At 55.7% G+C, this 23,332-nt stretch overlaps 1 protein-coding gene across 2 annotated transcripts in view; it reads right to left on the bottom strand.

Moving 5' to 3' along the window:
• Positions 1-5,052: 5,052 nt before the first annotated feature.
• THRA (thyroid hormone receptor, alpha) overlaps positions 5,053-23,332 on the bottom strand; it is a 37,025-nt gene continuing 18,745 nt past the window's right edge. The window contains exons 1-8 of one of the 2 annotated variants that reach the window (XM_019550335.1): positions 19,131-19,261; positions 18,914-18,975; positions 15,137-15,237; positions 12,851-12,998; positions 12,060-12,265; positions 9,965-10,111; positions 9,479-9,737; positions 5,053-8,077 (exon numbers count right to left, since the gene is read on the bottom strand). In XM_019550335.1, coding sequence (XP_019405880.1) covers positions 7,827-8,077; positions 9,479-9,737; positions 9,965-10,111; positions 12,060-12,265; positions 12,851-12,998; positions 15,137-15,237; positions 18,914-18,975; positions 19,131-19,246 — 1,290 coding nt within the window. In that variant the 5' untranslated portion in view covers positions 19,247-19,261 and the 3' untranslated portion in view covers positions 5,053-7,826. Of the gene's footprint in view, positions 8,078-9,478; positions 9,738-9,964; positions 10,112-12,059; positions 12,266-12,850; positions 12,999-15,136; positions 15,238-18,913; positions 18,976-19,130; positions 19,262-23,332 lie in introns of those variants that run through there. The other variant, XM_019550336.1, reaches the window with a different exon arrangement.

Below are 23,332 nucleotides of genomic sequence, written 5' to 3'. Positions count from 1 at the left end.
GCAATCCAGTCATGCCCCTGGGGAGCAGTTGGGGGAGGGCTAGGGCCAGGGAGAGCAAGACTGGACGTGCGACACCAACGGAGAGACCAACGGATAAGACATGGAGCTGCCCCCCCATGACTGCGGCTGGCCAGGGCAGGGGCTGGGGTGGCACGGCCCCCTCTGCCATGAGCATGGGCTGCAGGTCTGGGTGCTAGGTGCAAGGGGGGGCCAGGCAGGCCTGTCCCCATTGGCAGGTGTGTGTGAATGTGTGTGTACGCCCTGTGTGCATGGCAGCTGGCACTGTATCCCCACCATAAGTCAATGGAGTCAGCACGGATGGTGGGGGAGCAGGGAACATACAAGCTCCCATGGGGCACATTTCAGCAACACATGCTGCCTCTTTACCTACTGTGTACAGACCCCCCTCCCTCAAGCTCCCTCACCCCAAGCCAGAGACTGATGGGGGAGGTCAGACACAGCGACACTGTCAGGGGGAGGTGAGTGAATTGTCAGAAGATGCCTGCAGACTGCCCACTCTGTAACGGGGGCTGTGGGGAATGAGGGGTTTGGTGTTCCTTAGGCCTCAGGGCCCTCCTCAGTGTAGCTCCCCCTTCCACACCTGTGCCATCTGCCCCTTGGTCTGCTGTCCCTCATCTCCCAAGCAACCCCTCATCAAGGCCTCACAGCCACAAACTGCAGCCCTGAATGGCCCAGCTCACATACCCATACTAAGATACTTCATGCACAAAGCACCTGTCCACCCCTCTGGGCCTGGCAATGGGGCCCTTCTCCCACAGCACTGCTCCTGCCTCTGCCACAGGCCACCTGGGCACAGGGCAGCCCTTGCGGGACGGGTCCCTTTCTGAGTGGGTGGGGTGGACCAAGCTGTTGCCATGGCTGTGCTGCCTGTGTTGGGTCCCAGCTGGGCCTCGGAGGCCAGATATTCTGGCCCATGGGCATGGAGCCATCCTACCCAGCCAGGCAGGGCATAAGCAGTGTACAAGGTCAGCATTAACCTCAGGCCCTGGGGAAGGGGCGGGGCTCTACCACCTCCCCAGGGAGCAGGGATGAGGGTTGAGAAGGAGCGCAAGAAAGAGAGAGATACATAGACAGAGAGAGCAAGAGCAAAAGAGAGATCAAGCCTGTGTGTATATATGTGTGGGATGGGGGACCCTGATACCCTGGTGCAGCCATACTGCAATCCCTGACAGGGCAAAGGGCTTGGCTGTGTGTGCATAGGGGGTTGTGCATAAACACACACATCCTAGACAGACACAGACATACACGCACACTATCCTCAGGCACTCCTGTCTACACATTCAGACACACATGCTCTTAATACTTCCACAGCCAAGGCTCCCCACTTCAATACAGATAGATCACCCCCCGGGCTCCAGTCCTTGCCACCTTTACTCAGGGGACTCTGCCACAGCCCAGAAAGAGCAAGTAGTGCTGGGTGGGAGACCCAGGATACCAGCAATGGACTTTTACTAGGATCCACCCAGTATACTCTATTCTAGTGTCCACTAGCAATGGGGAGGATAGAAGGGCCCCTGGCTCTGGGGTTGGCTGCTGGCCAGCGCTCTACCATTGTCCACAGTCTGGGTCCCTGCTTTCTCTTGGGGCAGGTTCACCTCAGCCTAGGTGATACAACTATGTACATGGCTATTTATATGTATACAATATACAGGAGGGTTGGCCCAGGGCTCACAGCTCAGTGGCATCCCTGTTGACTGGTTCAGGAACAGTGTTAAGGCCTTGTGCAGGGAAACCCCAAGAGGCAGGGTGAGGGAGTGGGCCCTGGGTGGCAACTGGAGGGGGCTGGCTGAGTGTGGAGTGTTTGGGTCACAGGAGCAAGTTAGCAGCCAGGAAAGCTTTGGGGAGAAGGGAGGAAACTGGTCTGGGCAGCAAGGGAAAATCAGGTCATAGAGGCAGAGTGATGCACAGGGGCACACGCACACAAATGTACTCACAGACGCACAATGCAGACTAATACCTGCATATACATATACACCCACATATACAAGCCAAACTAATGCACTCACACATATGTGCACATCAGCATATATATGGGCCCATACAGGTACATACAGGCATGTGTACTAATGCATGCAGACACACTTAGTCACAGGCACATTTGCACATAACTAAACTAATGCAATCACTCTTTCTGTCACACGCATACCCACACAGGTTTATGCCCACAAGCAAAGCCAAACTTAAGGCATTTGCATATGTAAGCAGACATCATAACACACTTGGGTGCACACAGACACACATGTACATTCACACATGTATGCAGTGAACACACACGCACACAAAGCCAGACACATGCACTCACACTTGTATGCATTCACAAAATGCACATACCTCAATGTATGCACACACCAACATGCACACACATATGAAGCCAGACTACTGCACTCACACGTGTACACAGACACACACAAACACAAAATAATGCAAGAGCCACTTACACACATGCACACAAGTATGCAATGGGATGGCTGTGGGAGCCAAGCCTGGCTGGGACCCTGCTCTCTCCCTGGACTCCCATGGGAGTCTATCAGGGTGTGGCTACTACTTCCCTGAGCATTGGTGACAAGGGCTCCCCAACCCCTGCCCCAGAGAACCAGGCTGCAGACACTCCACAGCACAGGCTTCAGGCACGGTGTAGGACAGGGGCAGGCAGGCCTGGACTGTGCAGATGGCTTCACACAGGGAGCCCCGTCCTCCTGCTGGGGGTGTGTGGGGAGACGTCGGGGCAGGATGGAACAACCCATGCCAGAGGGTGAAATGTACCTGCCTCAGACCCCCAGCCCAGGCAACCATTATCCTGTCCAGCTCTGGTCATTAGTGTTATGCATTAGATTTAGCTGAAGGCTGCGCCTCTCACCCATTCACTTGGCTGGCACTGACACTACCTGGTGACCTAGCTCTAATGCACGACATATACACACACACTCAGCTCCAGGTCCCCTCCATGCCTTCCCAGAGCCCAAACCAACAAGGGGGCAAGAGCAAAGGGCTGAGGGGGGGAAGCAGGGAAAGACCACCCCAAACCCTGCTCGAGTTACCACATTTCCAAGAAAAGCTGCTCAGCAGAGTCTCAAAAACATGCTGAAGATGGGAGCATTAAGTTGGGATCTCATCAGAGCTTGCATGGGTTCTCTAAGAGCTTAAGACATTTTTGCACCAATATTGCAAAGCAGATGAAGTGCACTCCCTTCTCCCACCCCTCCCACCACCACCCCCATCACCCACCCCCTACCCGCATTTTCTTTGAGGAGCCTGGCTCCTGCCTAGACTCAGCAGCTGCAAAGCATCACACCCAAAGAAGCATGGGTTGGTCAGCAACTTGGAGCAGTATCCCGCCTTCCAGCCTGCAGTGTGTGTGTGTGTGGGGGGGAGGGGGGGTGAGGAGGGTGCATGTGTTTGCAAAGAGGGAGGGTGTAAGTGCATTAAACATCCCATTTCTCAGATCTGAACTTTCCCCTTGCCCAGTTAATTGGCCACAGCATTGCTGCAGTTGATGCTGGTGAATACCTATAGTGTTGCTTCAAAACAGGACTGTCTGATGCCTGCTTTAACCTGGGGGATGTGGGTGGGTTGGGGTAGCAAAAGTGGTCTTGGCTTTCCTAATCATCCCTAGTGCCAGAAGTGGGAGCTAGGACACAAGGCTTCATTTCCAAACTGCCCTTGAGTTTGGGCTTTTGACACCACAAAGAGCCACAGCTATTCCCATTTTTTGCCCCTTCCCTTATGTAAAGAAAATCCTCCAGTATTGGCTGATAACAGCTGAAAGTATGACAGCAGGCACTAGTGACACTCCCAGGATCCAGCCCCTGACGATACTGCAGCACAGACGAAAGCACTGGAGAGGAGGGAAACATGACAACATTTGCTGCAGCGCTGCCAGCCCAGACCTCCAGCAATCAGGAGGGCTTTTTTTTGTTTTCCTGTTTAATAATCGAATTAGCATCCATTTTCATTGGCTTTCTGTTTTGAGCCCCTCAAGGGGATTCTCCCACCCTGCTGGCAAGCTTTTCTCTGCAGCAAGAAGATCAAGAAAGTCCCTTCCTTTTGGAAATGATTCCATCTTCATCAGGTGACTCTGGGAGTTGGGACTTTCCCTGAACTGCTAGGTAATGCAAGAGCTGGCAATGCTGAGGAATGGTCAGGTTTCCGTGTTTGGGGCTTCATTTTCCAGAGGACACAGATCATTTGAGTTCTGGGTGATGACACTGGGTGGCAATTTCTTGTGAATGCAGCTCTGTACCTGCCAGCTTGCAGCAACATTACTTCATGGGTCTAGGTTGCATGAATACTGATACAGGCTAACACTGGAGGGCTTTCAAAAGCCCTCACTCCCCTTTCTGTGTCATCAATGTTTCCTTAGCTGCTGCTGCTCACTTCAGTCAGCCGACTACCATGATAGAGGCAAGGCTTCAGCCAGTATCCAGCTACAGGCATGGCTTTGATTGCCACCAAGCTGTCCACAGTCTATCTTTCCCACCTCAGCTGCATTTCCAACCAGTGCTCTCGGGGAGACAGTGAATTGAAAGCTCCAGTCCAAGCCAAGAAAAAGCACTGTTTTTAACTGACCCGTAAAAAATGTTTTTAATAAAATGTTATATATATATATATATATATATATATAAAATCTTAAATCATCACGGCTTTCTAATCCCTTGTCTGGCTTGTCTTGCCTGATCCTGAACCTTAAATGGTACATTCAGAAGCCAATCCCTGCAGCCATGTATCTCCCACCCTCCTCCCATTCATTGCCAGCCTCTTGACTGAGGTACGAAAATGAAAATTCATAACCAAAAGCCCTCACTCCCCTTCCTATGCCATCGGGGATGGGGGTGGAATTAAGAGCTAACCCCTCCATGGATATTTCCATATACACAGACACATGTATGTACACACACACATGTGTGTGCACATATATGTATGTATGTATTGGCTGGGGCTTTGCTAATGCATCAGTGGACAGGAAAAGAGACAGGGCATCTCCTGCAAAGGAAGGCTGGGGTGGGGGGAACTTGAAGCATTGCTATCAGTCAGTGCCCATGACCACAGGCAAGGAAAGTGACCGCAGTGGCTTTACACACGTGAATATGGCTAGTGTGAAAAGTCAAGGAGCCTGACACACCGGGAAGTCCTAGCAGAGATGCAGGATCTGCTTGTTTGTTTTTAAATCCTTTGAAATCCTCGTTTCTCCTCCCCTGCTCCCTCACACCCCCATCCTGATCCTCCCTTCCCAGGTAAGACAAGGCAAACAAGAAAACAAAAGACAGATGGGAAAGCAGCCTGTGGGGTGGCTGAGGACAGACAGATGGACAAACTCCAGGCTGGGCTGTGGGAGCTGTGTTTGGTGCTGTCTCTCCTGTAGCCATGCATCTCCCAGCATGGAAGGCACAGGGGTGGGGGAGATCAGGGCTGGGGTGCAGGGGAGCCCCAGGGCAGGCCAGTGGTAATAAGCGCACAGCCTTTCCTGGGGAATGGCTGCCCAGTGGGGCAGGATGTCAGGGGCAGACCATGAACCCCTCCGCACCTCACTGGTTACAGTGGTGCTCCCTCCTGCAGCCCTGCTCAATCTGTCCTCTCTCCACTGCCCTGAAGGGCTCTGTGAACCCCCTCCAACCCAACTCCCTGTGTCTAGTAAGTGCCATTTGGGAGGGCTTTTCACTCCCCACTCCTACCCCACGTTCTTCTCTCCACTGCTCCCCTGAGTTGCAGAGAATCAAGGCGTTAAGGTGGCCAGCTGAGCAGAGTCTGTGAGCTAGACACCGGCATGATATAGCTGGTAGATGGTATATAGTGCCCTATAGGTCTATACAGAACAGACTGGGTGGCAGCATAAGTGCAGTGGGGGGTGAGAGAAGGGGTCTGCTCTGTGGAAAACAGTGGGGGGTGAGAGAAGGGGTCGCCCCTGTGGGGAGTGGCGTGGGTGGGGCTCAGCACGTGGTTCCTCCCGGGTGGGCTGTAGAAGCAAGGACTTCTCTGAGGCAAGTGCCGTGGGGCACATTCGTGGATGGCCCTGTCCTCAGAGACAAGGAGCAGCAGGCAGCGGGACAGAAACTCTGGTAGGGTGGAGCCTGGCAGACTCCTCTGGTTGGGCCATGCTGTGTTCAGTTTGGGAGAATGCCAACATTTCGGCACCGTTTTAAAAACAGAAGTAGTTCGACTCCAAAGGGTGCTGCTGTGGCTCATGGAAGTGGGAGGCCGGGAGCCTACAGATCCCATTCTCTATGGACTTGGCTCTCTTCCCAGACTACAACCCCCAGGATGTATCATCCTCTCTCCTCTGTGAAGAGGGAGGGGCATCAGAGGAGTCCCTGCCTGTGATGCATCATGGGAGATGTAGTCAGGGCATGAGGCCCAACCTATAGAGATTGGGAGCTTAGGTGCCCAAACTACAACCCCAAGGTGGCACCAAGACACTGCCCTTTAGATCGACAGACCATGTTTGCTGGGCATTTGATGCCTTGATGAAATATTGAAACTCCCTGCATTTTGCTTTTCTTAGCTGAGAACCCAGTTATCTGCTGCAAAATGGTTTCAGATGGTAATTACCAACCTCAGGGGCACCTGCTCCTGGGCCCCCCACCCCTCCCCCATGGTTGATTCACCTTTGGGAAACCATCTCAGAACCATGGCCTTTGGCGGAGGAGAGACATTGCAAGGGGAGACACAGGTGCATGGGATGCAGAGGGGGGACACTGGGGTTTCAGGGCAGCCCTGCCCACCCCATCTAGCCCAAGAGGTAGATGGGCCAAAGCGGAGAGTCTGTAGGGAGAAGTCCCCCAAGGAAACTGCCAGCCCCACCTCAGAGTCCTGATTCTCCGGTGTGGTGGGGGGGTGGGGAATGGGGAAAGGGTGAGCATTCTCCAGCAGTCAGACCTTGCAGCCCTAGCACTGGGGTCGGCTGGCACTCTGGCTCCAAGCCCTGCAGTGCGATGAACCCCCACCCCCAATGGGCCATCAAGGTGCCCCCCTGAAATGACCCTATCCACTGCCCACTGGACGCTCCCTCTTTTCCTAAAAAAAGTGCATTTGGCGTTCACACTCGGCTCTGTGACCCCCCGCGTCCAGGAACATCCCCCACTAATAATTTAATAGCTTTTCTCTTTTCAAAGTGCAGTTAGTTCATATTTTAGCCTCTCAGGGAGGGAATAAATGCTAAAAAAAAAAAGGAACAAAAGAAGAAAAAAATGCTAAGAGAAAAAAATCAAAGGAAACCCTCTGTCATCTGGGACTGTCCTGTGCAAACAAAAACAATGAACAAAGTCCTTGCAACGAGAGAGGTTCCTTCAGGGGAAGCCATGAGGTATGAGCTGAGCCCAGTGCCAGGGAGATGACAGGACGGAGAATGCCACATGTGTGGAGGGAGGGGGGGCGGGGACATATTTTTCCTGCAATTGGGTTGAAATCGGGGCTATTTCTCCACCCCTGCCATCCCCCCCCAGAATAGAGGGGTTCACAGGAAGTGGCATCCAGGTTGCGATTTCTTTCCCCTTCTCCTCCGATCCAATGCCTACACCCTCCCCCCACCCCCAGCCCAAGTTTTGTGTGGTCTAAAGCCACATGTGATACAAGTTTTAGCCCCTCTCCTCTCCCAGTCCCACCCCCCACCCCCCATTGAGAAACGGCAGCGGCCCTGCCCCCCGGCAGGGTGCCTGTTGCGCTGCTCGCTGACGCCCACGCGCGATATTAGGAAAAAAAACCCAACAAAACAAAAGAACAAATTAAAATGTGTCCAGGAGGTGCCGGGGCGGGGCTCTTGCCCAAGTCCTAGCCCCGCCCCCTGCTCCCACCCTTCCCCCTCCCTGTCTGCCCTAGACTTCCTGATCCTCGAAGACCTCGAGGAAGAGGGGTGGGAAAAGCTCAGTGGGGCACTCCACCTTCATGTGCAGGAAGCGGCTGGCATGGCAGGCACCAATCATGCGCAAGTCGGTCACCTTCATCAGCAGCTTGGGCCAGAAGTGGGGAATGTTGTGTTTGCGATAGTTGATGTAGTGTTCAAACGCCAGCAGGTATGTCTCTTGGCTTTTCTCAATCTTGTCAATGCAGAGCAGCCCGGTGCGGTCTGAGGAGGGATGGACAGGCATCAGGTATGGGCCATGTGGCAACATGTAGTGGGTGTCTGGACTCCCAGCAGCCCCTCACTCCCTATGAACACCCACGCTGCGCCCTCCCACCAGTATCTGTGTTCATCCATCTCTTGCTTGGGTTGTGCTGATAACCATGGGCTCAAGCACTGGGTGGGCTCCCAGTGTGGCACATGCTTATACGTGGCCACTGGGAGAGCCTCATGCATGCTGCACCCAGGGGCTTTTTCCCCCAATAACCCAGACCCTGACTCTAAAGCAAAGGGAGCACTCCCTTGGCTGGCACTATAATAGCTGACCACACAGGGAAGAGATCTAGGAGCCATTATGGACAGTTCACTAAAAACATGAGCTTAGTGCTCAGCAGCCATCAAAAAGGCAAAAAAAAAAAAATGTTAGGAGTTATTATGAAGGGAATTGCAAACAAAATTGAAAGTATCATCATGACCCTTTATTAAACCATAGTGCATCCACCCCTTGAATACTGTGCCCATTTCTAGTCCCCACACCTCAAAAAGGATAGAGAAGAACTAGATAATGTCCACAGAAGGGAAAAAAGGATGATTAGTGGTATGGAAGGGCTTCCAAATGAGGCGAGACTACAGAGGCCAGACCTGGTCAGTTTAGAAAAGAGATGGTTGAGGGAGGGACATGATAGGGGCTTACAAAACACTCAATAGCAAAGAGAAAGTAAATGGGGATTGATTATTTACTACCACTCACAAGACAAGAACTAAGGGTGCCAAAATGAAATGAGTAGGTAGTAGATTTAAAACTAACAAAAGGAAGATCTTTTCCACGCTGCGTGACATTCAAGAGTAGAACCCATTGTCACAAGAGACTGTGGAAGCTGATAGTTTAGCCAGATTTTGAAAGGGATTGGATAAATTTGGGAGGAAAGGGGAATCAGTACTATTGAGCATGGGAGCTAGGGATACAGCCTCTGTCAGAATTTCCTAGCCCTTAAACCCTGGAGGCTGCAACTGAGAGAGGAACAGTGGAAAAACCCCCCGTCACTCTCTCTTTCAGCATCTGGTCTCTGCCACCGAGTGACACAGGCAAAATGGATCTATGGTCTGACTCAGTAAATGTTCTATGTTCTTATCATACCAATAGTAGGTGCTTTACCCTCCTTTTAGGCACTGAGTTGATGCATCTTTCACAGAGGGCACTGGGGGGAGCCAGGGGCCAGAGCTGAGGTCCAGGCTGCCATCTCAAACTTCAGCTGAATCATTGTAAAGGTAGGAAGGAATCACGCAGCTGCAGGAGCCACAGTAGTGTCTGGCCAGGTGCATGATGAGAATATCTGCCCCTCCCCAGCAGCAGCAGGGTGCAGGTGGGCGCAGGTTGGGTGTAGGGGGTAAAGGGCTGGCTGTTACCTGAGGACATGAGCAACACGGCCTGGAGGAGCGCAACTTCGGTGTCATCCAGGTTGAAGGCAGAGAGCGACTTGCCCAGGTCAAAGATGGCATCCGACACCACACCCAGCCCACCATTCTTCAGCTGCTCCCGCTTGACGGCCATCTCGCCGCTCAGTGTCAGAGTCTCGCTTTCAGGGTCGTAGCGCACTGCTGCTCGCAGGGACATGATCTCCATACAGCAGCCCTTCAGCAGGATGATCTGGTCTTCGCAAGGCAGCTGTGCACAAGGCACATAGGGGGGTTAGATGGGGACAGGGGGGCAGACATCCTCTTTTCCTGACCCAAGACCCTGCCTCTCCCCCACTGTCTCCTTCCATTTGTCTGCTCCTTCCAACCCTCTTCCCAACCCCTCACTCTATCCCTTCTATCAAGACCCTTCTCACCTTCCCACAAGCCCCTCTTCCAACCCCCCATCCCCAACTGTGCTGTCCACCCCTCTCCTACCTCTGCAAACATGGGCAGTTTTTTGGCAAAGTCCACCACGCGGGTGATGGCCGGGGTGATGATTTTTGTAAACTCGCTGAATGCTTCCAGGTCGACCTTGTCCCCATCAGGCATTGAAGCCATGGGAGACTGGCCAATGTCTTCAGGCTGCAGGGAAGGATAGCACTGCATGTTAGCGGCCTGCCAGCCATGCATCCCAGAGTGCTGGCTGGGACCCTCTTTCCAGCCTGTCCCCCCCTCCAAGCCTTTTAGGGAAGAGAGGCAGGCCTCAACAGTCCCTGGGAGAGGACTGAGGGGGATAAGGCCCTCTCCACACCCCCAGCTCCATCTATCCAAGAGAAACCTCCCTTGTGGTGGGTGTATGCCAGGATTAGAGAGAGGGGAGGTGAAAGGGGCACAGGAGGAGACTTTGATCACACCCCTGAATAGAGGCTGAGCTGGGGAGAATTCATCTGTCATACTCCCAATCAGCAGCTGATCTGGGAAGAGAACCCAGGTGTCCTGACTCCACCCCTTCCCCCTTCCATAGCCAGGGAGAAAGCCAAGCATCCTGACTCCCAGTCCCCTGGTGCAACCACTAGACCCTTTTGCCCTTGCAGAGCTGGGAAAAGAACTCAGTAGTCCTGGTGTCCCTTTCCCGCATCCCCCCGCCCCACCTTGCCAACAGTGAAGCTCAATTCACAGGCTTCCCATGGGCTCCAGGGACACCAAAGAGCTGCAACCAGGAGGGGGAGCTCCTTCCCTGGCCAAGCCCCAGCCACATGAGGGAGACCAGGGGAGACTTCCTTCCCTTCCGGCCCATCTGCTGGGGGGAGGGATGGGGGGGGACACAGCGCAGCTGTCCCATTCATTCACCAGGCACTAGGAGATTTAACCCTTCACAAGCTTCAAGGCAGCAACAGGGTGGGGCAGGGGTTGTTAGCTGCAACAGTGGCTATGCAACAGTGGGGTGATGGCACGGGGCTGGAGGCTTCTTCCTCTCAGTGGTGGGGTGGGGTAGGGATTTGTGTCTTCCCCCACTATTCCCAGTACATCAGGGTTCAGTGCAGACCCTCATGCTGTGATCCTCAGATAAATCCTCACTAAGCACACCAAGAGAGCTGGGCATGGAACCCAGGAGTCCCAGCTCTGTCCCCTGCTCTAACCACCAGATTCCATGTCCCTTCCATTACTGGGAAGAGAATCCAGGAGACCTGGCTTCCACTCCTGTGACCATGTTGCATCTTCTCCCCAGGTCCTGGACCCCAGGCTAATGGCTGGTGCAGTGTACATGTCTGGTAGGACTGCAGTGTTTGTGTGCCTGGGTCCTTTCCCATTTCCTGCCACAAGGAGGGGCTCTCTTCCACCCCTAAGATTTTCTAAGACACCCACCAGCTGGGACTGGGACTCCATGCCTTTAGACTTAAAGTCATGGGTTCGAATCCAGGTTGGGACAGCAAGGCCAGAAGGCAGCCACAGCCCAGGAGTGCTTTGGTGGCCCATGAATGAAATATAGTTTCTGGGACTTGGTCCAGTTTGTAGCAGCTGTCATAAAGCCCCTCCCTCCTCACTGGCCTGAATGCAAGGTGGACCAAGGGTGCCGTGAACCCCTAAGCAGTCCCATCCCTGTGATGGTGGGGCATGGGAAAGGGTCACAGAAGCAGGGAGGAGTTGTGAGGTCTACAGTCACCAAATTTCTATCATCCTGGTATCATGGGTCTGACACCCCATGGGAGAAGGACAGCACTGCCTCAGTGGAAGGGGAGTTGAATGCAACAGCTGCACATGCTGATCCAGATGCATTTGACACCAGAATCAACTCACAGTTTTGCCCCAGTGACAGAGCAAAGGGAAAGGACAAAAGTAACCCTCAGCTACTGCCAACAATGGCTCCACACTGCAGGGAGAGCCAAGTACACATGCACACACGAGACAACAGGTGTATTACCAGGCCTTTCATGATGGGCAAAGGTATGCATGTGGGACAGGGGAAGGGGTTTGCAGAGTGGGTGAAGGTATGTGCATGAGCAACCCTGCACACGTGTGTGCAATGCAGAGGTGTGGCTTGCGGCCTGGGTGTGGGTCCACATCAGGCAAGTGGGAGTTGTGACCTCACCAGGAATTTCCGTTTCTGTTTCCAGTGGCTGCCCTGGGCATTGGTGCTGCGATGCGCCTCAGTCACTACGTGAATCAGCTCCCACTCCTCGGCACTGGGCTCTGGGCGGTGCTGCAGGGACTTGATCATCTCCTCCTTGCGCCGCCGCTCCCGGTTCTCCTCAATCAGCTTCCTCTTGGCTACCCTCTTGGAGTCATCCAGCACCACTGGAGATGGCAGAGGGAGGGAAGGGGCATGAATAAATGTGGTGGCTGTGGCTCCCTGCACCCAGAATTCGGCAGCACATAGCAGCATCAGCCCAAGGCACCACAGCATGTGACCTGCGGACAGGACACAGGTTCCAACCCACCAGGACAAGGTATCTCAGGCTGGGTTAGCCCCTCCAGGAGCTGGTGTCACCCATGGGGCCTAGTTCTAAGTGGAACACTGTTAGGTGGGAGCAGTAAGGGGGCCTGAGAACATCCATGCTAGAAACTGGAGATGGTGCCATCAGGTGTGGGGAGCTCTGCTCCTTCCTGTGCTCTAGAAGTCACAGAACATATCCTCTGCAGCCTCTGACACTGCCCTCCCCTCATCCCCCTACCCTTCTCCATAAGTGTCCTCCATGCAGTCAATCCTTGCTGCCCCATACAGCCCTCTCCACCCATGCCCACTCCCTCCTTCCCCATCCATTCATATGCCCATGCCCACATAGGGAACAGAGGCATGATCCTAGAGGTCTCTAGAGTGCAGCAGACTGAGATATGACAGGATCCAGTGAGTAGGTGTTGAAACCACCCTGAGGCCCTTACAGTCCATGGCCATGCCCACAGAGATGCACTTCTTGAAGCGGCACAGCTGGCACTGGTTGCGGGTGATCTTGTCGATGATGCAGCAGCCATCGTATTTGCAGGAGTAGGTTGGGTGCAGGTTCTTCTGGATGGTCCGTCGGAAAAAGCCCTGTGGGAAGCGAGACAGGTCCCAGTGAGCCCTCTGCTCGGTTGGCCCAACACTGAGGCACAGTCCTCTACACAGCATGCTGTCCTTGGCCGCACCACTCTCCACCCCTTGCTCTGGGGGGAGGATAGGGAGTGGCAGGGAAAAGAGGCATCCATGGATTGTGAGAGGGGCTGAACTCTGGACTCTGGCAATCCTGTTCCAGACACAGGCAGTGCTGGGTGGGAGAGGGCTGTAGTGTGTGTGTTTGAGCCCAGCCACATCCTCTGCTACCTCCTTGGGAGGGCAAACAAGCAAGGGTCACCACTGCCCAGCTCTGGCTGAGGGAGATGGGTCCTGCGCTCAGGGTGAGGAGCAATGTTCTGGTCTTTGGGGCAACTACCAATGACCTCTAGAATCCCTGAGGAACCTTGGCCAGCATCCAGACCTGGCAAGGAAGGAAGGGGAATGCAAAGAGCTGGTGACTTCTTGTTAACTGACACATAGTGCTGCCAGGGCTAGGGGCAGAAAACAGAATCGCTACGTCACAGCACCCTGCTCTAACTAAACCATCCAGATTCCTCTAGATTAGGAGCCCACTGACAGAGTGGGAATAGCATGATAGGAAAAGTGGGAGAGAGAGGAAAAGACATGGAGGTCTGTGTATCTGCCAGGACTGGTTGGGAGCTGTTTGGAGGTTTGGGTGAATGTCTTTGGTTGCTGAAAACAGCTTTACCAAGTTGTCCCAAGTTTCGCCAATTATTTTCCAACCAACCCCCATACCCATCTGCTCCCACCCAGCCCTGGCTTGTGCCTACTTGGACATCAAGTGCCTCCTGTACATACACAGGGAGCCAAACACTGCCCTAAGTGTCTATTGAGATCTAGTGCTGGAAGTAGCTATGCAGGCCCTGGTCACCCGTCAGGCTTGGTTTTGGCATGTATGCGCAAACAGACACCCTGGCCAACCTGTGTGATTCCTACCCCCGCACCCTACTCTGGACACAGACACCCCTTGCAGGGCACCTGCTGAATTCCCCAGCTGTTTGTGAGGGAGGGAAGGAGGCTTTCTGTGCTCCCCGCCTCCCCCACTTCCCTCACTGCTGCTCCTGAACTTGAATGATGGCTTTTAGGGAAGGGGAGCAGGGAGGGAGAAGAATTTTCTTCAGTCACTCCCAGTAGATAGGGCTGCGGATGAGTGCTGCACAAGAGACACAAGCTGCCCCCTGCCCCCAGGACCTGGCTCAGGGTAGAAAATCCTCAGAAGCTGGAAAGGCTCCATCTCTGACTAGGCTCTTGCCCTGATCTTACCTCCTCAAGGCAGGAGCTCCTGGTGACCTAGCCTAATGCTAGGTGAGTCCTAATGGCAGGCTAAGAGCAAGAGGCACATGGAGACCTCAGTGCCCATCTACAGAGCACCTGCTGCTGGACTGAGACAAGAAAACCCATCCCACAATCCCTAGCAGCCAAGGTCATGCAGCAAGTTGGGAATGGAACCCAGGTGTCCTGGTCATCTTTCACTCCAGCTGAGAACCCCCTGCCCTTGTGCCCCATGGTGGGGTCATGCCAGGCATCCCACACCTGGTGCTGTCAGTAGCTTGAATAGAGAGGCCAGTGCCAAAAGCAGGCCTGGAGGAGGCCTCCAGCATGGTCCCTACCCAGAACTAATGGCAAAAAAGCCCCACATATAGTCCTGGGCTAAAACTAAGGGGCAATTGCTTTCCCAGCACTGAAATGCAGCTGCTTTTGGGATGCAGCATAGAGGCTGCTTGGGGGCTGCAGAGCAATACCTACCCAATGATTTAGGGCACAAGTGAGGAGAGATCCCGGGTCTGCCTTGAGTGATGATGGCCCACCTCCCTTCTGCACCATGCCACGGCACTGGAGTCAGCAGTGGCTAAGAGGGGACAGGGGCCCCTACAGAGCACCTGTTCTATCCAGTAGCACTGCACTGGGGGATTGCAAACAGCACTAAGGGCACAGCATCCTTCCACTATAGGTACTGCCTGGAGACCCCTTCATGCACTGACCAGGCTGAAGGCTGCTGAGCTTGGCTGCACTCTCACTAAAAAGGCACCTTCCTCCTCTCTTGCTCTGCAAGCTCTATGCCCCATGGATCTATGGGAGGCTGCACCTTTTGCCAGGTTGTGCCCATGCCTTACCTTGCAGCCCTCACAGGTGATACAGCGGTAGTGGTACCCTGTAGCTTTGTCACCGCACACGACACATTGTTCATCTTTGTCCAGGTAACTAGGGATGTACCCTGGTGAGGAGACAGAGTCTGGAGGTCAGAACGCTGGGGCCACAACAGCCAGGCCCAGCCCCAGAGGAGCGGGGAGGCACCACCACCTGGAGGGCACATGGACAGGTGGGCACCCAAGCATGATATGCATGTGGGTGCAAGCACATGCATATGGGGGCATTCGTAGATTCATAGATTGTTAGGGGCTGGAAGGGATCTTGCAGATCATCGGGTCTATGCAAAGGCGCATTAAGGCACTTTCGCAAACATGTCAATAAGCACACCCCTATGCACACGTGTATGCATGATTTACTGGTGGGAATGGGGGACAGTGATCCTGCTTTGCCCAGACAAGACAGGGCAGGACGGGCCCAGGGTATACACTGTAAGAGACGCAACTGGAGTACAAACTTTAGGCCCATTTTAAGATTAGGATTAGAAGCCTTGTTCCCAACACCCAGAGCTGGCTCCTGAGTGCTGCCTATGCCCACATAACAGCACAGCCAGCCAGTAGCAGGAGCCCTACTCTGTACCCTGCCATTATCTCAATCCCCCACTACCCCAAGAGGTGCAGACGCCTTGCCCTGGTTGCAGGCAAGTCAGGGTGACACACTCCTCCCCCCGAAGTCACTGCTGAAAGGTTGATTCCTTCACAGGGCAGATGAAAGCCAGGGCCTGCTCTCTGTGAACACCCCACAGTGCACATATTCCCCCTGCTTGGTTGGACCCTGCACAACAGGATGAAGAGGCAGAAGCAGGGACAGAGACCCACCGGCCTGCACTGCAGGAGGCCTTCATGAATGACAGCAGCAAGAAATGAGGAGCTGCCAACAGGCGTCACCGCAAACGCACAACTGCATGAAATCCAACCACGCGTGGTTCCCTGGGCAACAGGCAAAGCAGCTCTCTACCATGTGCATTGAGAGACGGGCTCCTCATGGCTCTAAGGAGGGGAGAGGCCTGATGCACAGCCAGGCTGGGCTGGTGCCAGGGCCGCTTCCTTCCTGCCCTCACCCTGCAGTCATGTAGCTGTGAGCCCAGGAGGAAAAGAGACTTGACTCAGGGCACCAGGGAGTCTGTGGCAGGGCACAGACTTGATCTCTACCTTGTCTCCCAGTGCTGGCTGCCCCATGGGTGGAGCCTTAAAGCCAGTGCAAAGATAGCCTTTCTCCTACTTGGTAAATGTCACTCGGGAGAGGTTTAAAGCTGACTCAGGCACCCGTGGCCCATGCTAGACTCAGAGGGCTTTGCAGTGGGGCTGTGCCTCCCAAGAAACCAAGTCCTTTGCAGCTAGACCTGGTTGACCTGGGAGGAATGGGGCTGCAGAAGGTGTCAGGACAGCCATTTTAAAGGGAGCCAGCTAGGCTGGTGGGTTGGCGGTGTGTGCACAGTCAGAGGGCAGGACATGCCGGAGAGCTCCCAGGCCTGCAGGGAAGAGGAGAAACTGAGGTACAGAGAGGAGATGGGCTATGCCTACTGTCCTGCGGAGACCCTGGGCCCTCTGTACCCCCAAGGGCTCACTCCACAGTGACCTGCAGGACTTCCTGGATCCACAGGAGGCCCCAAATTCCTGGGGTTGGCCCTGACACTGCCCCATCTGTGGGGGGGGAGGGGGGAACTACGCCCCTCCCACATGTAAGACACAGTGGGAGAAGCTAGACACTGAAGGGGTTAAAGGAAAGAGGGGTGGGGGGGATGTAAATAGGTTTCTTCAGCCCCTGACCCTTCAGAGCTTGGTGGGGGGAGGGGACTGGGTCTGTCCTCTCCCCCCACCCCCCAGCCAGGCCCACTGTTTTTTCTGAAAGGCAATTTAAAGAGGGAGATCAGGGCTGTTGGTGCAGAAGGGCCCCAGCCCTGAATGTTTCCCCCCCTCCTTCCCAATAAAGAAAGGCCTCATTATACTGGGAGGGGTGTGCAGACGAGCCCACCCCCACCCAGTGCCCCCTTTGTCTGCTCAGCTCACGTGACCTGCCTCCCCCGCTCCCGTTGGTGGCAGGGGGGCCTGTCCCCTTGTTCACCAGGCCAGGGCCTCCTGACAATGCCCCACTGTCACTGCCTTTGTCTGGGTTTGGGAAGAGCTGGCCCCACCCACCCCCATGGCCTTGGGGTGACCTCGCTGGTGGGGGAGGGCAGCATGGCGCATTGGTGTTGCTTAGCCCAAGGCTGCCAGGGCAGGAGTCCCAGAAAGGCTGTGCTTGTCCCTTGTGGCCCTCATTGGAGAAACTGAGGCAGCCACTGAAGAGGCAGGGAAAGGCAGTGACAGAACTGGGGAGAGAACCCAGGAATCCTACCCTGCCTCTGCATCTCTAATGCAGCGGGCTCCACTCGCCTCCCACAGCTGGGGAGCGAACCCAGGCATCCTGGCACCCAGCCCCCACCTCCCCGCTTTAAGCCAGCAGTCTTCCCTCCCTTGCCAGGCACTCTTGTTAGCCTTGCTGCTGCTGTTAGCATCAAAACCGAGGAGAAGGGTAATTTCAGCGAGCAGCTGCAGGGTCCAGAGAGCTTCCGGCTTGCTGGAAATTCTGAAAAAATGTTGATTTTGGTCCAACTTGGATTGGAGCCATTAAAAAAAGAACCAAACCCTCCTGTGAACCAGAAACCCTGCTCTCAGCCAGCACAGGCTCTGGGCTCTCTGCCTCTGGCCAGGGAGGGGAGTTGGGGAGTGCTCCTAGTTAAAGTAGGAGGCCTGGGAGCCAGGACTCCTGGGTTCTACTCTCATCTGTACCGTGGATATCAGGGAACAAACAGAACCTACCTCCCCTATCTGCATAAACCTGCCCATGCGAGACCCCCAGGGCAGCCACTCCTGCCCTAACGGGGTGTGTGATGGACACCTGCCCTGCCTGCATCTCCTGGGAGCATGAGTGTAGCAGGTAGCCATGCATGCATGCATGTGCAGGTGGGTGTTCTCAGGAGTCTGTACGTGTGTGAGTGTGCACCCAAGGTGCTGTGGACTCAAACACTGGCCTGCACATAGGGACAGTTTTGGTGGGGGACGGGGGCTGTGGCAGCTGGAAGCAGATGTCAGGCCAGCTGGGACACTGTGTTGCTCATCTGCCCCACTCAGTGTTACCCCAGGGTCCAGGCCCAATTACACATGTGCTGGTTCAGGGAGGCCAGGATTCCATGAGGGAGACAGTCTAACCTTATATTGGCTTCTCCTGGCGCCTCCAATGGAGGGACCCAGCAGAGGATGGTTCCTGGAGCTCTCACTCTAGCTCTGGACAAGCCTCCCTACCCCCACTACAGTGGCAGGGAGCGCTGTCAGCACCAGCACTGGGAGCAGACTCTGCCCCAGCCTTGGGGAACAACACTTTCCACCATTATCTAGGGCTTGCAGAGTTCAAGTTCCCTCTTGCCAGAGCCGATACCCTCAGCTGACCCTGCTGAACCTCCTGCTGAGAGTCCCAGGACTTGCAGGGAGGGGCTGGTGGGGGGGATGAGGATGGGATCCAGCCCCTCCCCTACCCCTGGGGGAACCAGTCTGTTGTTCCCACTAGCTTGAGGACTGGGTGCTGAGCCTTGGTAGGAACCTGCTGCCCCCCACCACTGGGGCTGGCCCTGAAGCTTAGGAAGCAGCTGTTTGACCCACCAGATGGGCACACAAGGTAGAGGCTGCAGGGGGCTCCAGCTGCCTGGGTTGGGGTTGGGGGATTAGGGATGGGCTGTCCTAGGGGTGGTGCAGAGGGGTCAGTACCTGACATGCTGCTCTTCACCGAACATTGGCTGCTCTTTCTTTTGCGTTTCCCATCCGGCCACCTGCAGGGGAGACATGGGGAGTCCTGGTTATTGACTGCAGTGATGGTCTCTGTGCCTCCACCCACCCTGCCATGACTCCCAGCTCCCAAGCCTCCCTCCACACCCCCACCCCATCCACCCAAGAGAAACCCTTGCCTTCCCCCCACCTGCTCCACCTGGAAGAACTCCCCACAGGCGCCCTGGCCCAGGGAGCGCCGTGCCTGGGCAGGCGGGCTGGTCTCCTTATCCCTGCTCCACAGATGGGGAAACAGAGGCCCCAAGGAGGCCACATGTTTTGTGCTCTCCAGCTCCCCTAGCTGCTGGGTCCAGCCCGCCAGGCTCCTTTTAAGGGGCTGGGAGTGAGGAGGGAGCTGTCCTGTGACCTGTTATCTGGAAGGAACAGGGGAGATAAGGGGGTTTGGAGGGCTTGGGCAGCTGGGTTGGGAACAGGTCCCGATGCACACACCCAGTCCCTCCACACAGCTTGGGCCTCCATCCCCCTATTGCCCCTTCACAGTCCTGTGGCTATCCCCCTAACACCACTGCCAGGCCATGGACAGCCTGTGCTGCTTGGCTTAGTGGCTGCTTCCCCAGCTCCCACTCCCCTCCATGAGAACACACAACCAGAGATGGATTGAGCCAGTGACAGGACCCCAGAGCACCATCTCAGAGCGAGCCTAACCCCTAGTGAGATCCAGACAAGGCCCATGAAAACAGACAGACATGGAGATGAATATGGGTAGATGAGGAGATGGATGGAGATGCTGGATCCCAGACAGACAGGCATGTAGGGGGACAGGCAGGCAAGTTTGGACAGGTGTCTGCAGGGGTGGGTGGATAAGGCAGGACAGACAATGCAGAGGTAGTGGATAAGGCAGGACATGCAGACACCAGGTTCTTATGTTCTTAGGTGATCATCACTTGATAGTGACTCAAAGCACTTGCATGACAGACATAAATCAGCAGAGTGAAGGACATAAAGACCCATGGATGGACGGATGGATGGGTACATGTTGTAGGTGGCAGCATGGGGGTGGCAACTCTGAGGCTGAGGATCCCTGGGCCCTAGCGCCATATCAGCACAGAACTCGCTGAGTCCTGGGTCACAGCAGCTGGGTGCAGCTGGGAGATTCCTCAGCTGCTTGGGGGATGGTGATGCTTCTGGTCCTGGGGGCCTGGACAGCTCAGAAGGCACAGCCACACATGCCAACACATGCCACAAGAAGTTCCCAGGGGAGCGGGCTGAGCCTGAGCACTGAGCAACCCACAAGATGGCACTGTGACACGAAGCAACAAGAACATCCCCCAGCTGGATCCACAGCCTGAGCTCTGGCTGGCAGACAGTATATGTGTGTGAGCGTGTAATTGGTGTGCGTGTGTGTGTGTGTGCACGTGTGTGTGAGAGAGAGATCCTTGACCTCACTGGTGAAAAAGATGTGTTGAGGTGGGGAGTGAGAGGAGAGAGAGAGATCCCTGACCTCTGGGTCAGTAGAGCCATGGATTTGCGTGTCTGTCCATGTGCAAACATGCATAACTCCTGACCTTGGAGCTGGTGGACATGTATATGCATGTGCATGTGTGTGATGTACCTATCCCTGACCTTAGGGCTGGCAGGGCAGTTTGTGTGTGCACGCGCATGTACATGGGCAAACTAAACCGATTCCTGACCTCTGTCCAGCCACACCATGTTGTGTGCATACATAAGTGTGCCCATGTCTGTGCACATACATGTAACCCCTGACCCTGGGTCTGATGCATGTGACAGCTCAGTACTGTGGCACAATGGGAAACAGCAGTGTCCTGGCTGCACCCAGGGACACAAACCTGCTCTGCCTGGAGGGATTCTGCTGCAGCAAGGCTGCTTGTGTCATGACCACAGATCAGAACAGGCACCAAGCAACTCCCAGCCCTGAACTGGGGAGCCCCTTGCCAGTTGTGAGCTATGCAGGATGGCAGCGCCATCTGCAATGGCTGGCTGGGCCAGGGGGATCCCCCAGTCTGTGCAACAGGATGGAGGGGAGCCCCCGCCGGCCTGGCGCGGTGCGGAGGCTCTGCTCAATAACTCTCAAAGACAAAATGTCCCTTTGGCTTCGGCTGGAACATGACATCAGAGGAGCTCGGCCCAATCAGCGCGCCGAGATCTGCACCTCATTTGCACAGCAAGACCCTATTGGTGAGGCTGGCTGGAAACGGTCAGCTGGTTTGTCTCCCCCTCCGCGGTCTTCATGCAAGGGAATTTAGCGCAGGGAGCCGGGGAGCCAGGGCACTGCAGAGCGGAGCTAGGCGGGGCGGGATCCAGGGGCACTGGAAGAGCTGGGAAGGAGGGAAGGCAGAGTTAGGAGGAGGGGGTGCCAGAAGCCCAGGGCTGGCAGGATCCAGACTGAAGACACCAGCTCAGCTGTGCTTACACAAGAGCCCTGGCAGGATGGACACATTGTAGAGGGTGATGGGGGCAGGAGGCCCTGCTGTGTCAGGACCAAGGGGTCCAGCAGGTGGTGAGAGATATCTTCATGCTGCCCCTTTTGCTAGTGCTGCATATCAAATCCACCTCCACTAGGGCCCTGCTTGCAAAGTACCTCCCTGGCCTCTTGGTACAGGCCCTGGGCTGGCAGCTGGCCTTGGCTTGATAGCTGTGCGGGATGCAATGCTAGCTCAATGGCCCTGGCATCCCCAGGCAGAGTCTCAGCAGGCGGGATGTTGGGCTGGGAAACCCCAAGGCCTGGCCAGAGCCAGAGACAAGTGCGAAGCTGGAGCAGCTCAGGGAGGGGAGGGCTGGGGAAGAGGCAGCTGTCTGCCCCCTGACAGAAGCCAGGCCCCAGCTGCCGCGCCTCAGCTCATCCGCCTGCAGCCTATGGCTTTCTCCTGTCCATGCCTCCTGTGGGGGCCGAGCCAGTAGAGCTCTCTCTGCTCCTTGTCCTGCCCATTCCCGCCTGCACCTGCCAGGCTGGGTGAACACTGTCAGGGCTGGGGGAAAGGAGGAGGAGGGCCTCAGCCTCTGGCCAGATGTTTCTAGTCATTTCTGGCATCGTCCATATCAGAACCACTCCAGCAAACATCCTCATTTTTCCAGTGGGGCAGCCCCTCCCAGAGAGCCGCCAACAACAAACCAGCCATTCCAGGAGACCCTACAATAACACACCAGCGGCTACAGTGAAAACTTCCCCCAAACCCTCACAATCACACCAACCTTCCCTATGGACCCTACAGAAACCCAGTAGTGCCAGGCCCAGCAGCGTCCCCGCCCCTTCCCCAGGCTGTGGGGGCCTGCACAGATGCCCGGCCATGGGATCTTGACCTGAGCAGCCTGTTGTCATCCTGGAGATGATGTGGGAGCAGCCTGTGGAAGAGCTTGGGAGCCCCCCACCTTCCTCCCCCACCATGTCTGGTGCTGACAGCACTTGCTGTCCCAGACAGCTCCTGGGCGCAAGGCCAAGGGGCGCCGAGGCTCTGCACAGCCTGGCTGCCTGCCAGCAGGGCCGACTCCACCTGAACCTTGGCTGCTCAGCCAGTGCCGCAGTGCGGGGACAGGCTGTGCCCAGCGCAGAGCACGTGTGGTATGGAGGGGCTCTCCAGCCCGCCAGCCCTCTGCACGGCACAGAGCACCCAAGCCTGGGGAAAGCAGCATGGGGCGATGGGCACAGACAGTATTGAGCACCCTCCCGCCGGGAGAGCGGCCTGGGCAGCCCATGCCCTGCCTGGACCTATATCCACCCCAGAGGAGCTCCCTGAGGCAGGGCCCAGACCCCAGGGTCACCCCTATCACCAGCGCCCTGCCAACCTCGGGTCCCTCCCTGTGGGCACGTGAGCCCCTGGGGAATCTGCCCAAAATAGAGCCTGGCTGTGTTTATGCAGGCTGTTTACCAGCTGGGCCGGGGTGGACAGGGGCACGGGGCCCTTGTGGGGAGCTCCAGAGGTCGTACTGGGGGGAGGGGGTTTCTAAACAGGGCATATTGCTGCCAGAGAGAGAAACAGCCTGATCCCAGGGCATCTGGGGGTATGGAGATCACTCAAGGTCACCCAGCAAGGCAGGGCAAGAGCCAGGAGAAAACCCAGGAGTCCAGTGCACTAGATACCACACCCCTCCCAGAGGTGCTGAAAGAACCTAGGAGTCCAGGTGTCCAACTCTTTCCCAAACCACTAGACCCCACACCCCTCCCACAGCAGCTGACCAAGCCCAGGAGTCCTGGGTGCTGGCGAGGGCAGGGGCCTGGCCTCTGTAGGGCCCTCCCAGGTCCGTGCTCCTTTCCTTGTCCCCAGTGAGCACTCACGGCAGCAATAAGCCACAGGGCCCGCTGCTTCTTCTCCAGACTAAGCCATGGTGAGGGGTGCCTGGGCCTCTTCAGGCTGGGCAGCGTGAAGAAGCAACTGTCAGGTGCCA

Source organism: Crocodylus porosus, unplaced genomic scaffold, assembly GCF_001723895.1.
Source record: "Crocodylus porosus isolate Cpor-Errol unplaced genomic scaffold, CroPor_comp1, whole genome shotgun sequence".
Classification (NCBI taxonomy): Eukaryota; Metazoa; Chordata; order Crocodylia; family Crocodylidae; genus Crocodylus; species Crocodylus porosus.
The sequence above is the reverse complement of the archived record's forward strand: the minus strand, read 5'-3'. Positions and strand labels throughout refer to the sequence as shown.